General features: G+C 38.3%; 1 protein-coding gene across 2 annotated transcripts; it reads left to right on the forward strand.

Moving 5' to 3' along the window:
• Nucleotides 1-1675: 1675 nt before the first annotated feature.
• LOC130570193 (olfactomedin-like protein 2A) lies at nt 1676-16547 on the forward strand. 2 transcript variants are annotated; one of them, XM_057360364.1, is made up of 8 exons: nt 1676-1788; nt 6326-6586; nt 7803-7910; nt 8662-8856; nt 8983-9235; nt 12447-12686; nt 12783-12968; nt 14783-16547. In XM_057360364.1, exons 1-8 carry the CDS (start codon nt 1720-1722, stop codon nt 15394-15396), a joined length of 1926 nt encoding a protein of 641 aa, XP_057216347.1. In that variant the 5' UTR covers nt 1676-1719; the 3' UTR covers nt 15397-16547. The 2 variants fall into 2 exon arrangements, with proteins under 2 accessions (XP_057216347.1, XP_057216348.1); XM_057360365.1 differs by having other exon boundaries at nt 8662-8850.
• Nucleotides 16548-18609: the final 2062 nt, after the last annotated feature.

The raw sequence follows: 18609 nt of genomic DNA on the forward strand, positions 1-18609 counted from the left end.
TAATATTACTGATATAATAAACGAAGGCAGCAAACAAGATAAAAAAACACCGCAAGTTATTTTTCAGACGTATAGTGTCAGAAGAGCTGTTCGTTCGTTTATGGCCTTCTGCTGCCCCCATGTGCTCATTCATAGTACTACAATTTGTTTCAATGAATACAGCGAGCCTAACTTGATGCACGAGAGGCATTGGGTAGTTGCATTGGTAACATTAGCTTCCAATAAATATAATCATGAACAGTGGCGACGCTGTGGGTGGGGGGGGGGGGATTGCTGGGGCTATAGCCCCGGCAAAGCACCCCCAAGGATTTCCTAATATCTTTTACGGAGTGTCTATTTTCACTGATCGCAAATAGCCCGTCTTGTAAGCAGAGGCTATTCACCAGTTGCTGATTGGAATAGAGATGTAAAAATGACGCCTCCAGTGGCGAAGAGAGTAAAGCGAATGCTAAATACTTCTGATCATAGCAGGTTCGAATCCTATCTACTTTTTCCCCCATCACATATCAGAACATAAAACCATATATTCTTAATCAAATGAAAAAAAGATTGAAAAGTGGCTACGAGTGTTTAATAATGATGTTGTAGGGTAAGGTTGGGGTGAACAGCTGGCAACGTAACTAAACAGACCTGACGGGCATATTGTCCCTCCCACCAATGATGAATATCCCACTGATATTTTATATAAATATTTTATTTCTTAAAATATTATTACTCAATTGTTTTTCATATAATTGCAAACAAGCCGATAACATCCGAAATCAATAAAAAATATGTATTTTTGGATGTTATATCTGTTATCAAGACTCAGCCTGTGAGTTGGTGGTTGGCTGCCCAGTTGAACTTTTCCACTTGTTGCAACTAAAAAAATGTAAGAAAATGTGACATTCAGACAGCAGCGAACTCAATAAAACATTACTTAAAACAAATCTCATTTACCTGGAAGAGAAGCTCTCCATTTTACAGCAAAGAGCAGTTTAAGAGCAGGTAAAGCGGATTGTTATGCCTGCCGTGGCAGATGTTGTGTTGTTTTTACACGTGAAGGGCGGGTGCTATCTGAGTTTACGTTATAGTTACAGAATTGTAAAACTACAACAGAGTATACGGAGTTTGGGCCAATTGTGAATATATTCAACGTTCTGATTAGTCTGGGAACACTGGTCTTACCTGAAATAAACGCGTTTTATTGCGAATTCTATTTCAATACAAAAAAACAGAAAAGCATAGCATTGATTAGTTTGCTTTTGGTTATAACGTTAGAGGGAATAATTAGGCTATTGAAGGACCCGTAGTGAAAGGACTCGAACCTTGTGCTTGTGAATATGCTATTTTTATAACAGAAACTTGTGACGTAATAACAAAACCTTACCCCGAATGGACGCAACAGTATTCTGCGTCATTTGTTCTTTCTGTTTTTTTATTTCATAAATACGTTTGTATGACATGTATTCATGTAATCAAATTAAATGTATGTTGAATATGAATCTATAAACTCAATATCTTTTATATTAGACATATACTACACAATGTATTTCACCTTTTAGGCCTTTCATTATTATTATTTTTTTTAATACATGTTTTAATGCGAGTCCAGTAGGTGGAGGCCGATAGGAGAGAGAGAGAGAGAGAGAGAGAGAGAGAGAGAGAGAGAGAGAGAGAGAGAGAGATGTGTAGTGGCATCAGTGTGCGTCTTACAGTGGATCGTCGTAAAGCGGCGAGATGTGGAGGGCAGTGGAGCTCGCGGCGTGTTTGCTGATGATGTTCAGTCATGTATCATCTCTAAGCAAGGTAAGAAATAATAAATAACAAGTGTGCGTATGAATAGCTCATATTAATAGCAATAAAGTGGATGTTTTGATGCGCGAGAGATCTTTGGTGCAGCACAGTTCATGTTATTTCTTATTTCTAGATGTTATTTGGCCGTATTCATTTTATTCTCAAATTTCACGGATAATGTTTCATTATAATAACCCTTTCCTAAAACAGGAATTACTTTATATAAGGCGAAAATATATGGTTTCGCACAACGGGATTTGTATTTCTTTTGTCAGTTGAGGTGATTTTTCGCACGGGTGCGCGCTTTGAAAACACTGGATTAAACTCTGGAATAAAGTACACAATGAGCGTCGCGCAGAACGCGTGTTGAACGCGCCACTGTCACGAGTTCAAAGGACTTCTGCTTACGAATGAAAAACATTTCAATGCAGTCAAAAAATCACAGGTGCACAGTCCTGTGTCTGCGTATCTTCATGCAAGAGATGCACCGATGTAGAAATGTATAGAAAATGAATGTGTGGACCGTACATAATTTTATATCGGAAGAAGTGAAATGCTTTGAATCTATTTTGAAAACTTTACATTTCAGTCTTTGATATATTGGTATACCTGTCTTTGCACAGTTTGTGACATTATTTTTTCTCTACTTTGAGATAGGGTCAGGATAAACCACAGGATTGAACCACATTGCTAGAAGAAGCATTTGAGATATTAAACGTTTCATATGTGATTTTTCTTTGTGACATCATGTGGCTGGGTGTTATTTCCAGATAAAGCTGAAGACCTTGAGGCAGGTGTGTTTGATTAGAGCTGGAACTGAACTCTACAGGAAGGCTGATATCGAACATTATAAATCATAGGTTTGAGTAAGAGATGTCATAAAATCTTTCCAGCAAGCTGGGCTTGACTGTAGCTTTCAAATTCACTATTTAGGTTTGCAACTTTGCAGTATACTCTATAGTCCAAACTTAAAATGACTTATTTTTGTATTACAACATCATTTTTCACCCTGCACCATATGAGAATTGTTTACTTTTTATACCACGCTTTTTGGAGGTCTCCAGCTGTGACGGACAGATAAAAGCCCTGCGGGCCGATGCGTACACGCCACGGTGAAAGTCACTTCGGCTAAAACGGTTGATTTGCCGTGAATAAATCCACCCGAGGAAACGACACAGAGCCGTCAAGACCCATCAGCACCCGCACGTATCACAGGTCACGGCTCAGCAGACTTCAGATCAGAGAGGAGGACCGGGCCTCAATCCCCACTGTTCAGTTCTCTTTTCTGTTCATTTTAATGAATTTGTACCTGTGCACAATACTGTATATAAATGGTCCATGGGGAGGCCTCAGGTTAAAGTTGAAGATAAGGATAGAACAAGACCATCCCGATTATAAAGAACGCAGAGAGTAGGGGGATGAATGAGATTAAAATGTATGTGTAAGAGTGATATTTACAGCGACAAGATGTTGTTGAGTTTATAGCGGACTTCACAGGCTTCTGGTTTTTATCAAGGACTTGACAGAAGATCTAACATTGATATTAATGATCTCAGCTAAAAGTGAATAGACAAAAGCCACTTTGGGTTCTCGAGGGGATTACAGGGGATTTAACCTAAAAAAATAGGATTACTTCATCTTCTCTCCTACTCCTCTCCTCCTATGAACAGTAGTTGTGAAGTTCAGTGGCAGTTGTTTTGTCAGCTGCTGCGTCAATCTGTATTGGTGGGTTTATCTGTGAGCCACACAGGGTTTGAAATGCAGACCGCTCGACTCCACTGGTTAATGTTGGTTTTGATTATCCAGCACCTGTGATGGGTGGTTAGTTGCTATGGTAACAGTGCACCTGTTCATAAGAAAGAGCACTTTGAGAATCACAATTGAGATATTTCACTGTAGTTCACCCTAAAATGAAATTCCTTACATCACGACACAAAACACAAAAGAAGATATTTTGAGAAATGTCTCAGTGGTTTTTGTCCATACAATGGAAGTCAATGGGGGCCAATGTTGTTTGGTTTTCAAAGTTCTTCAAAATATCTTCTTTTGTGTTCTGCAGAATAAGAAAAGTCCTACAGGTTTTGAATGACATGAGGATGAGAAAATGATTAAAGATTTTTCATCTTTTGTGGTGAAAGGCCTGTTCAAAGTTATAAATACAAGGTTTGTGATAATATGTAAATAATACTTGTGCAATATAGTATACCTATCTGTAATTTTATGTGATTTATAGCTATTTTTCGGGAACGTTGTCATCCTGCCAACATTTTAGCTGTGGAAATGTGTCCCTGCTGTGGAAATCATAATGGATTTGCTTATTTTAGCACAACACAGCTGACACTTGTACTCTGTTTGTTTGGTTTGGAGACTGAAGTTGCCGTCTTAAACATTCCAAATAATATCTGAGAAATAATAGACTGTAAAGAGCCCATCCCTGAGAGGGATTTATTTAGCCCACTATGTCAGTGAACCCCAGAATGATGGAAATGCACACAATCAGGGCCATCATTTAAGATGAAAGCATATTTGGATTGAAAGTTCACGTCATGAAAGTGTATTGCTGTATTATGGTTCTTTATATCGAATGATTCACACCAGCATGCCATTTTTGTCAGGGGGGGACACGGAGAGAACCCAAGCGCAGGCAGCTTGACACAAAACAATGATTTAATAACATGAAAATACAAAGCAGAGGGGGTAAAACAACAATGACAAACGGAATAAATCATAGACTAAACAGGAACATAGACTAACTAACTGGACTAACTAAAACAACACTTGGCATACAGTAACTTACACTGACTAGACTAGACAATACTTTACAGAACACAGTGCAGGAAGAGGAGGTGAAGTAGCAACAGACACGGAACAAAACGAACTCGCACCGGACAGAAAACACCAGGGCATAATAAAGGGAATCAAATCAAGTGGGGAACAGGTGTGGGGCATGAAATCATTAACAATCAATAATGAGGAAACGAGAGGGCGGGGACATAGACGAGACCAGAGAGAGCGCATGTTATGTCAGAACCAACAATAACATGCCTCTCTCCACACAAAACATGAGGCTCTGTCATGATCCTGCCACTAGATCGAGAAAGACATGACGAGGCAGAATCACGACAATTTTGAGCAATAACACACACACTATTATAAATCGGTATGCTTTACGTGCTTAGACACACACATTATCAGAGATGCAGATCAAGAGAAGAGATCATTCTCACGATTTAAGTTAGGTTGGCAGGGTGTGAAGATTTGCTGTGTTTCACCGGTCTTTTGAGAAGGGTTTAGGATTGCTGAAAAGGATGTAAGTAATCCAAGCTGTAATACCTGCAAGAATTAAACTTAATGCATTTTTCTTGTGCAGCATATGTTTAAAATTGATTTCAAAAACCAAGAAATCCTTAAATTTGAAGGGTTCTGTGCTTCAGATCTAAAAGATTTTGCTTTCTTCCATGGTTGTAAAATGGATTTTCGGATTCTGGGCTGTGATGTGAACTCTAGGCGGCTGGCTAATTAAAAAATGGAGATGAGTTCTTTGATATGACTTACAACAACAATCAACGGAAAGACAATTGCATTTGTCAAACTATTTCATGTAGTCTTTATGATCACACCCTGAATGATGTGTTCTCTGTTCTCAGGGGTCAAAGTTTACTCCGTTTAAACCATCTGCTTGCTTTTCACTCAGTCCATTGAGAACAACAGCCCAGAAAATGATGAACTGTAAATCACAGCAAAACCTCAACTGTGCACAGAACTTTTGATTTACTCGTGTAGTTTTTCTTTGTCAGGTGTTTATTTAGACAGATTTGTTTTTGGCAGATTTGTTAGTCAACCAGTCAATTAAAATTAAACATTTTATACACATTCTTGGCCATATGATGCATATTTCATTAATCAATGACATGGAAGAAAAAAATGAAAATTCTTAATAACACTTTATCAAAATGCAATAATCCTAGCTGATATTGTCAAGCCCTCTTATTTTCATCAACACATTTTTTTTCTCATAATATCTTGTTTTTCAACCATAAATAAACTTCAGTGAAAGAAAAATGTTTTATGAAAGTGTTCGTCTTGACTAAAAAGTTTAAAAATACAAAGAGTTTCCTTTTACTATTCCACTATTTGTCATACATGTTTGTCTTTACCACCCAAAGTTAAAGTGGCCACATAGCATGACACTAATGTAATTGTAGTAATTGAGTAATGATGGACATGTGGTGTTGGGCGGGGGAGAGGTCACAGGTCACCAGTCTTTAGTAGTCACTTCAGTCGGTGCGGTCTCTTACCAGAACACAGATTGGTGACCTCTCAACCTTTAACTTTCATATCATGGAATGTCAGGACGACCGCTCGAGGAAACAGCACTAATCAATAAACAGGTCAGAGGTTAACCCGAGACTAACCTTCATTAGTATAAAACACTTTAGTGCTGTATGTCCCACAGAGCACTAGACAGAATGAACAAAGTTTTGGAGACAGAATTGAGTCACAGAATCATGACATCGTTTTCTTCGATGTCTGTGTATTTCCTTTCCAGATCTTTGGAGAGGAGCAAGTCCGGATGACATCGGAGGGTTCCGACTGCCGCTGTAAGTGTATCATGCGACCTTTGACCCGGGACGCGTGCGCCCGCTTGAAGACGGGAAGCGTGCGCGTTGAGGATTTCTACACGGTGGAGACGGTGAGTTCAGGAGCCGACTGTAAATGTTCCTGCATGGCTCCGCCTTCCTCGCTCAACCCCTGCGAGAACGAATGGAAGATGGAGAAACTCAAGAAACAGGCACCAGAACTGCTCAAGGTAAAGCTAAAATTCAGATTTAAATTCAGATATTAATACTAATGGTTAGATCAATATAACCGTATTACTTTGGTTAAGTTTTGCTTTTTCAAAACAAAGCGAACGAACTGTAAAAAGTTAGAAAAGGACTTTTTGAGGTTAATAGCACGCAGACTCACCAGGGAATATTAATAATAGTGCTTAATTATGGGCATTTGTGTGTGTGCACGTGTGCACAACTGTGTTTTTTTAGCACCTGTCCTGTTTCCTTTCCACATTTTCCTGTCTGGTTCACTCTTTCCATCAGTGTCTCCTCTTCTTCTCTATCCATCTGAGCATTCCAGAACTCCTCACACACGCATCCGTGTGATAATCCAGCTGTACAATCCAAGTTCCGCTTCAACTGCATATTTGTTAAAATGTTAATATGGGACGGTATTTGACAGGATGTTTTAACATTGACACCGCAAACATTCTGCTGTTTCGCTTCAAACATGTGGGTGTGTTATGAACCCGCTGCGGTTCCTTCATCTCTGTTGATGGTACACGAGGCCTTAAATCAAGATGGCAGTCAAGCCGTTACACGAATGAGAACTACAACATGTGTCAACAATAAGCATATGAGGATTTTATTTCAGATTGACTTTTCCATGCTGATCTGTGCTGGTTTATGCTGGTTAGTGACCGCGCATTTCATCATGGTTTTTGCACTGCCAAACAGAATGGCACCAAGCAACTGCATAACAGCGCCAAAGAAACCAACCACAGCACCTTAGGATGGGCAACAGTCAAAATGTAGATTTTATTTTTTCAATTAAATTTTTATTGCTCAGTGGTTTCTCTTTCATTGCTTAAGAGATTTGATGGAGTTCTCAGCTGTGTTTCATTTAAGTATCAGCATAGTCTTAGATGCTTTCATTGAAAATTTTTAATAGAAACAAATGAGACGATTTTTTTAATTCCTGAAAGTAGGTGTAAAATGAATGTATTGTAAAGGTAAAATAATCTGGATTTGGGTAAATTTGATGAGAAATGTTTGTGTTTGAGATCTTCAATAATATTGGCCTTTGGTTGCAGAATTGACAAATTGCGCTGTTACACCGCAAAAGTCTCTATTTGCTCTCTATTTGATCTCATTAATGTCTAGGAAAAATAAATGAGATATCATCTGTGATTTTAGCTTCTTCATTTTCCTCCAATTTTAATTACATTGACTGGACTTTGTGTGTTCTCACAGCTGCAGTCCATGGTGGATCTTCTAGAGGGAACGCTCTTCAGCATGGACCTCCTCAAAATTCACTCGTACATCAACAAGGTGGTGTCTCAGATGAACAACCTGGAGGATGTGAGTGTGTGAGAGATTCTGGTGTGAAATGAGCACTTGTACGTGTCAGCAGGCTCATGTGAACATTAATGAGCTGTGGCTGGATTTGACTGGACTCATGACATTCTGTGGTTACCCACGACAGTTTAGCTCCAGTTGTTATCCATTATAGCTCGGCTTTGGCTTGCGGGATGGGAAAAATAACGTGTTTGAGTTTACGTACTGTATGTGAAATGAGAAATAGAAAGTAGCCAGCAGGAGAAACCTCAAGCATGTAATGGTCACACTTATCCACTTTGTGTTTATTTCCAATTAAGTTGTGTTGGTTGTCGGGTAAAGTTGGGCTCAAAATCAGCACCGCAAAGGATTTACTGCATGTGCAGTGTGCGTTATTATCAAATATTTCAGTTTTCTGTATACAGTGCAGTTAAAACATCTACGTCATCTCATAAATACGCATTTGTTTTGCATTTAATTTAATATGATTTTTGTTTTAATACAAAATTATAGTTTTTAGAGTGACAGGTTGAACAGAAAATATACTGTATATTCAAGATATATTCAAGAAATGAAATCTGTCCTTATTTTTGAAATAGTCAATGTCACAAATTTCCTTGTTTGATTAGTGACCTGGATAAAGTGTTATTCATATTTTTCCCTTTTTTTAATTCTTTAAAATTAAGAAATGTCTATAAATGAACTATTTTCATTTTTTTTATTTTGAGCACTTACGTATGTGCAGGTTGTTTTAAAGTCTGTATTTCTCATCCAGATGGTTAAGGTGAACATCTCACGGGAGAATGACTTCATTAAAGACAGCGTGGCAACTTTGACCAATCAGCTGCGCCAGTACGAGAATCACTCTGACATCATGATGAGCATCAAGAAGGAACTGTCCAATCTGGGCTTGCAGCTGCTGCAGAAAGACCCCGCCCCCTCAGGCCCAAAGAGCAAAGCGCAGGTGAAGGTCATGACATTTCAGTTTTGACCATGTTTATATAACCTAACACCTAATAAATAAAGGGTTTTGTTTATTTGAAATTGTGTATTATATCTTTGAAGTGTAACGTTTGAGTTTGCTGTGTGTTTGTAGGACACAGTGGGGACGAATATTAAAGATGCTTCAAAGTTTCCTAAGAAGAAACAAGAGAAAGCCAAACCGCCACCTAAACCGGTGAAGGAAAAACCAGGCAAACCAAAGAAAGAGACCACTAAACCCAGTAAAACAGAGCAAACGGAAGCGCCCAGTAAAAGCAAACCGTCACAGAACCAGCCGGGACTCATCCGAGGAATCACATATTACAAAGCCACCAAAACTGATGAGACGAGCAGCCAAAGCGGTCGAGGTAAGACACACGTGCATAGCATTTCACATTTCAAGTGGAACATTTTTAACCTTTTTTTAATAGTGAGGACAACCTGAACCCTTCTCATCTTGTTTGTAATATATATACATGAACGATATGGAATAATCCATATCGTGTTCCATTTTTGTCTGTTTCCAAATCATTTCCCCACGTTTAAAAGGGTGGTGGAATTTTGCATTTTACATTTACATTTATGCGTGTTGCAGACGTTTTTATTCAAAGCAACTAACAGTGCATTCAGTTCATACTGTCTTTTATCAGCCATGACCTTTGCATTGCTAGCGTAATGCTCTACCAGCTACAGGAACAAATTTGCATTTACCTGAAAAAGTGACCTGAGCATCTGGGGACCAGAACATCATATCAAACCAGATAATTTCAATAATGTAAAAATCTTGATGTAAATGCTACAGATCTTGCCCTTACTTTGAAAATGTGAGTTTTGGCATTTTTATTAGAGAATAAAGACATCTAGTATTGTTAAGAAACATTTTTACTTGGAAGTCATTGTAGGTTTTAACAAATTTTCCCCATAACACACACATTTTTCCACAGAAATGCTGTTTCCTTTTTGTTTCCCATAGAAGCACAGCTGCTTGTATTCACGCCAATCCAGACACACACACACACACACACACACACACGTATTGACACAAGCACATCTACACACTTACAACAGACACGCATGTACGCTAATATGTAAAGTCAAACTATTCCTTTATTATCTCAATGAAAGTGTGTTGCAATGATACACACTGTATCTTATATGCATGCACCTGCACTTCCCTTATGAAGTGTGAGTAGAAAGTTAGCATGTAAGAGTAGAATATAATACAAGTGAGTCACCTGCGTTACATTACTCACTCAGAGATTCACCATTTCTCTGCACGTAAATCTGACTGCATGGATACAGATTACACACAGATGTTTACGTTTTGGTGGGGACTTCCATTTACTTCTGGCGCTTTATATATACAATTATAGTATATAATAAGAGTTTTTTTAAAATGAAACTTCGAGACACACCTCAATGCTGTTTTACGTTTAAGACATGTTTTCCTCCTGGGGACCATTGGCTCTCTACAGTGTCGACAAAATCTGATCCATACGCACGAACGTTTACACACCGTTGCTATATAACACATTTGCTTTATTTGTGACTCATTTTTCCAATCGCGGATGTTCCTCGATGTCTCCAAAAGGAGGTTTTGCGAGATGTAGCTCACTTTAGGGAATCATTTTGCCTCCAATAGCCAAGTACATAACACACACACACACACACACACACACACAGGCCCAGTGTTTTACTCCGGCCAACACACACACAGAGGTCCATGAACATTTTTTACACACACAACACACATCAACTTCAAATATCGCAACAATATACCTCAATTAAGTCTCTCCCGGACGCACAACGGATGTCTCTCACATAGAGATTTCATCTCGATCTTGGATGTGGGTACAGTAATCCAACACTCAGTTGAACAGGATACTGGTGTAAAACCCTCCATTCTGCCCAAACACCTCCAGCCGACACATACTCGTGAATTAGGTTCACATGGCACTCGTATCAACTCAAAGGTTTCACAAATCCCAGCCAAATGTCTCAGATTCAGTGTTTCCTTTTATTTGTGCAGTCGTTCCCATCCCATTTCCTGCTGAAGATGGTGTTTGATGTTCTCTTATTGCCTGTCGGTGTCTGTATTTATTGCCCTTTGCTTGACATTCTTTAGTCTAATGGGATATAAAGTTCCAGTATCCCGTAAGTCCTGTAGGTCAGCTGGTAGAGCATTACATTAGAATCACAAAGGTCTGATGCCGGTCTGATTCCCATAGAAATCTACTGCTTTGATTTTTCCATATGTTTTCCATATGCATAATTGAATGACCACTTTCTATAGCACACTTTCAGTAAAAAAGTTAGCAAATTGAATCACAGGGGATTTGATTAAAGGTCCACTTTGCTGTAAATGAATAGTCACAAGATTTATAGCTTTTCTGAACAGTTCCATGAATAGAATACAGTTCAAAGTACTATAGGGCCTCTTTTTTCCCCAACAAATGTTTATAATTTTATATAATTTATGATTATTGAGTATTGAATGTAATATATCATTTTTGAGTATTATATGATGTATTGTATATTCATTCTATAAAATTTTATATTAATTCTATGAGATTTTTTAAAACCCTGCAACCAGACATGTCGAATAAAATGTCTTTGTTAGTTTAGGATTCTTTCACCTCAAACTGAATACTTTGTCCACCCTAAATAAACCGTACAACACAGCTTCTATTGTGTTTGTGCGCAGTGTTGTTAGTGTGTTTTTGCTATAAGGACAAATGGTTTGAGATTGTGTACAACAGAGTTGTGTGATGCAGATTCCTGTCTGATCTGTTCCGATAAGACCACAAAATTATTCATAAAAATGCCGCCTGGCCAGATGGGACATTACGTTTAAAAGCAGTATTACAGTGATCAAAAAAATCTTACTCAAATTAGAGGTCCACCCTGTGATCTAATGAAACATAATCAAATCCAGTGTCTCGTTACATATAGCTATCCCACAATCCCCTGCCACCATAGCAGGTGCGCTGCCACAGTAAATGAGATTGCTTGGCGTCGTTGTATTTCTGCTGCCACGACAACAGCGGGTGCAAGCCAGATGCATCCAGATTCACAGAGCAAGACATAAAATAAACACGCTGACATTTCAGATAATCCTCACGAAACACTCTGAAATGGAAAGCACCTGTTCTGACAGCAGTGCTCTCACGATCTGTTCAGACATCAGCCTGAAAACAATCGATGTTAGTCATTAAAACTGTTTTTTTTTTTAAAGGAGGGTTGAGTAAATGGTGTAGAAACAAGTTTAAAAGTCAAAGTTTTATTGAAATGACGGTGAAAGAATGACCGAAACTTTATGCGCTCACATAGAACAGGTGTTGGCTAAAATCTGGTATTTTTGATAATCAAAATATCTCAAATTTCGCTGTTTGTATTGCTTTCACATTTTTATGTTTACATATTTATTTAAACATTCCGTTAAATGTATCATTTTAAATAAACTTTGAATATTATGCAAAACTTAACCGTTGAATTAAAGACATGCCTAGACACCATCATTGCGCTTTTTTATCTTTACATTTTTGTGACATGAATCTTGCTTTGTTTTATAACGTGAAGAGAAAGCCGATGAAGCAGACACACTGCTAGAGGTAGAGGAGAGCATCACTCAACCAGTTACCTTAGCAACAGACACTACCACAGCAACCGTACCCACGACAACAACCTCCACTGTTTCCGCGCCAACAACAACCACCACCCAGTCCACAACAACCAGCCGAACCATATATAGAGAAGAAAGACCGGCCCCGACCATCTCGCTAGTGCTGGACAACACTGGCAACAACACGTACATTTCAGGTATGCAACATGTGCGCGTCTCTACACAACTCTACTCAATATACATTTGAATTAGTGTGTTTGTAGAGTTAAGCTGATGTTGTTTTTCGTTGGCAGTTAAAGAGCAGAGCTGTGAAGGGACCCTGGCGTCCGTCGAGGTGCCCATCAAAAAGCACAGCTACGGCAGGAACGAGGGGGCTTGGATGAAGGATCCGGTCGCCAAGGACTCTAAAATCTACGTCACCAACTATTACTATGGCAACAACCTTGTGGAGTTCCGGAACTTGGACAACTTTAAACAGGGTGGGTGAGATAATTCTGCTCTTTAGAGACAAACACACACACGTGCGACCATGAACCGCATGACTTACAGCTCAAAGCACATTAATGTGCTTATTTATTGACAACAGCTGTTATACTCAGGAAGAGTTAGATAGATAGATAGATAGATACATAGATAGATAGATAGATAGATAGATAGATAGATAGACAGACAGACAGACAGACAGACAGACAGACAGACAGACAGACAGACAGACAGACAGACAGACAGACCGACCGACCGACCGACCGACCGACCGACCGACCGACCGACAGATAGATAGTCTGAGTGTGTTTGTGTGAGAATTGTAAGACCCTGAAGAGAGTTTGTGTCCTTGGCAACAAGAGGGAAGGTTTGAAATAGGCTGTTATGTGTGTTTGCGTAACTTTGTGAATGTTTAGGCTGGTATTTTCAGAGTTCCAGGGACATTTCCTGTAATACAAAGCCACCAAGTGTTCTAAGTGGGAACCAATAACAGTCCTGCTCACTTAGGACCCTAGAGAAAAACACAAACCACTTAAAAAAACCTTCAAGTAGTTCTTCATGCTCAAATAAATAGTGCTATTTAAATAGTGTTTATTTATATATATTTATTATATTTTGGTCTTTTGGTTTGTAAGCAAAAATGCAATTTTCAAAATGCAAATGTATATTTTCTAGTTTATTTGGCTCATAAATAGTGCATGTGCAGATGTACTAGATGTAAAAATTGTGTTACTCCAGCGCTGTGAGAGAGTCAGAAAATAATATTTTGTATCAAGTCGACTTTATTTTACGAAACAAAGCATCTTTTACAATTTGCATTGTTGCAAAGCAGCTGTACAGAAAACATTGTAAAACAAACTGTCAATAAATAAAGGTATAAAACATTAATAAGTAATGTAAAATGGGGAAAAAAAAATATATAGTATATACATACTGTATATGTGACCCTAGACAACAAAACCAGTCTTATGGGTCAATTTTTCGAAATTGAGATTTTTACATAATCTGAAAGATGAATAAATAAACTTTCTATAGATATATGAGTTGTAGAATAGGACAATATCTGGCTGAGATACAACCGTTTAAAACTCTGGAATCTGAGAGCACAAAAAAATCCAAATATTGAGAAAATTGCCTTTGAAGTTGTTAATCAGGGCCACTGTGGCAGACCATCCACTCACAAAAATAAAGTTTTTATATATTTAAGGTAGGAAATTTACAAAATATCTTCATGGAACATGATCTTTACTTAATATCCTAATGATTTTTGACATAGAAGAAAAATCGTTAATTTTGACCCACACAATGTATTTTTGTCTTTTACTAAAAATGTTCCCGTGCTACTTAAGACTGGTTTTATATATATTTTATATATACCATTTCAAATTTATTTATAGTTTTTCTGAATTTACTATTTATAGGTGTGTTTAGGTAAAATGATCATTTTTGTTTCATTCAGCGAACTACAAACAATATTTCTCCCAAATTTCAAATACAAATATTGTTTCTATTTGCACTTATTTGCCAAAAATGAAAACTGGAGAAATATGTCAAAATAACAGAAAAGATGCTCTGTATTTTTTCTCACCTCAAATGCTACAAAGAAAACAGGTTCAGATTCACTTTTAAGCAATACAACAGTAATATTTCTATATTCAGGAAAAGTTAAACATTTATTTTTTAATGGGATAATCTCTCAAAATATGTACATTAGCAACACTATCGGTTAAATGTCTGTAGGATCTTAACAGGACTGGTGTATTCAAAGCTCAATGAAGTATGTGTCAACGTTGTCATTCTTTTCTTCTAGGTCGTTGGAGTAATCTATACAAGCTACCTTATAACTGGATCGGAACGGGTCATGTTGTGTACAGAGGAGGCTTCTTCTATAACCGCGCCTTCACCAAGAACATCATTAAATACGATCTCAGACAACGCTTCGTAGCAGCCTGGTCTCAACTGCACGACGTCGTCTACGAAGACACCACACCTTGGAAGTGGAAAGGCCACTCAGACATCGACTTCGCCGTAGACGAGAGCGGGCTCTGGGTCATCTACCCTTCCACCGACTACGACTACGGACAGGCCGAGGTAATCGTGGTCAGTAAGCTCGATCCCAATGACCTGTCTGTCAAAAAGGAGACCACTTGGAGGACGAGACTGAGACGGAATTCCTTCGGTAACTGCTTTATAATATGTGGCGTCCTGTACGCCGTGGACGTTTACAACCAGAGAGAAGGAGAGGTTTCGTACGCATACGATACGCTCACCGGTGCCGAAGCGTCTCCACGGTTACCTTTTATTAATGAGTATGGATTCACCACGCAGGTGGATTACAACCCTAAAGAGAAGGTTCTGTATGCATGGGATAACGGACATCAACTTACTTATAACATCAATTTTATTGAGCAGGAAAAGAAATGAACTTCGGCTGGTGATCGTTAGTGTAATCCGATTGGTTCCTGACAAATAGCGACGTATTTCATGTCCTCGTGAACATTACTTTTTGGGGGGGGATTATATTAGGACAAAGGAACATAACACTTGTTGAATGCGCAAGATTGGTGTCAATGTTCCGGTTTCGGAGTTGCGGAGTTAGTTTGACGTTAAGTTTGGTCAAGAGCCGTCTAACATTTTAACAATTTTATCTTCAGTTTCAAACCTGCAGCTAGATCTTAACAAATGGTTGTGTTTGGTTGAGAAATAAAATACGTACGGCCTATTTAAGTTAAATGACCATAACCACACAAAAAAAAGTTATAACTTTACCGATAACTGATGGTAACTATATTAGCATCCACATCAATGGACGATAACAGGCTTGCTACAGTTTGCTACAAGCCCCAAAATAGATTTTGATTTTCTTTTGTTATTATTTCTTTTCTCGATCATCAGCTGGGAAAAAAATGCTCTGGCAGCTGCTGTAATTTTATTCAGTTGTTAAAACTTTATGGTTATCGTTGTTGTTCTTGGTATGAACGGGCCTTTACAAACATTTAGACTCAAATCCGAATCCCTCAGTTGCTGTCTTCAAACGTTTCGTGACTCCGAACAGCGTTTCTGGAACTAAGAATATTTGGCAATAACATAAGTTCTGATGTTTCATGTACCTGTAAAGATATTTTATAAACATTACACGCATTCTCGACACACCTGCAGGAATGTTTATGTCTGTTTTCATATTAAAAACGTTCCAGAGAATTCATTGTGTGGGTTTCAGCCCATGTAGTCTCAGTGGGCTGGTAAAACCATGATATCATGCTGAAAGACAGCTGTGTGTGTTAATAAAGAGCCGTAATGATGTTTGTCTCTCTCGTGACAGGGCAGGGTTATGTATAGAATGTTTATAACAAACAGGGTCATACCGGGAAAGCCTCTGTATTGCATGGGTAAGGGTACATATATGTAATGCAATTCAATGTCTTAGTATTGTTTGTGGTCCTTGTGCTCATTGTAAATAGCAGAATATTTTTATTTTAAGTTGGAGTTTTAGAAACATCATCTTTCACAAAAGGAAGAGATTTCCTTTACTCTTCTAATGCAGCATGTCTGATTTTAATAAAATTATTTTGTTAAATGTGCATTTGGTATTGTGAAATATTTCTCAAAGCTCTGTTCCAAAGACCTAGTGAGTTCACTGCATAGGCAGCATTTTAAACTATCTGGTAGTTTTGTGTTTTGGCAGCAATCCCCTTCTGTAAATCATTCAGAATAACGCCTCTGGAATAATGTTATTGAAAGCAAATGGGGAAATCTGTACTGAATGAAACTTCTAATGGAGAGAATCAGGCACAGGATTAAACATGCTAAAAGTGCTTCCTCCTGGGATGCTATACAGTGTCATGTGCAATAATGTAATGACCATGTTGCCCGTCTCTTTCATCTAACAGTGAAAACCTCATGGGTCATGCTGGGGTGCTAGTTAAAAAACATATTTGCAATTTTAGTTTCTGCTTCTTCACTCAAAACTGAAGGTGCAACCGTGATATTCATTCATTCACTTATATCTTCTATAGTATTGCCTGCTCATGGGCCATACTGTTTTTATTCTAAGATTATTGTTAACATTGGAAAGACACCATATACACTAAAGTTCTCCCATGCATCCTTGTCATCTCTGTAGGCATCTTGCATATGTAGTCAGCGAGTATGTAGAGTCTTACGACAACAGTCATTTTCTGTTGTTTGTGGTTACAAACGGTTCTTTAGATCATAGAACATCACCCAAGTATTCACTATAAATGCCAGTAAATGTTCTTTGATCTGAGAGAAAATGTCCCTCACTTTGTCTCACACAAACACACATGCCATCACACTTATAAACGTGAATTTATTGGAAGCAACGTCTACTCTGTTTATTTTTTCTCTCACGTCTACAAATATTGGCTACAGAAAGCACCTGAACATATTCCAGTTTTTCCTGCGCTGTAAGAGACTGATTCACTCTGTAAATTAAATGTAAACTGTACAGTACGTTTTTTGCCCGCTTCCACCCAGATTCAAGATGTTCTTGACATTTTTCAATAATCAGAAAAATTAACTATTGACTGATGCACCACAGAGCATAAAAATAACATTCATGGACTCTCTGATTACATGTAATTAAAAAAATTGGCAAAAATGTAGCTTTGTTTGGGAAGTCTAGCATCATTTTCATGTATTGAAACACATTTTTTATGAAGTGTAAGTGCCCAAAGAGTTTTGTGTTTGTACACAGTTTTAGTATGTAACCAGTATGAGACCCCTCCATCAATAACAACCTTTTCAGACCGCTGGGAATTTTGGCGTCCATTTAATGTCACGATTTGGTGAGGTGCAAGGACAGAGGACCCAAACGCAGACAGCGGGTAGGGGGTTAACACAAGTCTTTAATAAATAATAAAAAGACAAAACAAAAACCCACGAGGGAGTAAAACAAGAACAAGGGTATAATAGGACATGAGAACAGGAACAAGGACTAACTACACCTAACAAGACTAAAAATAACATTCACCATATTTTACACTACACTACACTACACTACACTACACTACACTACACTACACTACACTACACTACACTACACTACACTACCAAGACAAGGACTCACCCACATGAATCAAATGACAGTGAACCAGCACAGGACAGAAGACACACGGGCATTAAATAGGGAACTAAATAAAGAGGGGACAGGTGCAGGGCATGAAATCATTAACAATCAACAATGAGGAAACGAGAGTGTGGGGACAAAGACGAGACCAGAGAGTATGGAAGGCCATCAGTGCCAAAATGCCTCTCTTCACATGAAACAAGAGGTTCTGTCATGATTCTGCCACTAGATCAAGAAAAGCAAGACAAGATGGGGCAGAACCATGACATTTAATATATTAATCTCTCACTCCATAAAGAGCCGTACAAACATGAGTCTCAATTAAGACGTTATATTTAGACTCCAATCAGTACAGTTGTATAGGTGCATTTTCTGTATTACTCATTGAGACACTTTAACCCTGGACATCCATTAGCTGATGAAAGAATCACGTCATGTGATACAAGAGTATTGGAGGCCAAATGTCTGCCTGCGCCCTGTGACATAATAATTTAAATGAGTCACAGTCATGCTGCGAGTGATTCGATGCAGGTCAGTTTATTTGTATT

The sequence above is a fragment of the Triplophysa rosa genome, linkage group LG19, assembly GCF_024868665.1.
Source record: "Triplophysa rosa linkage group LG19, Trosa_1v2, whole genome shotgun sequence".
Taxonomy (NCBI): Eukaryota; Metazoa; Chordata; class Actinopteri; order Cypriniformes; family Nemacheilidae; genus Triplophysa; species Triplophysa rosa.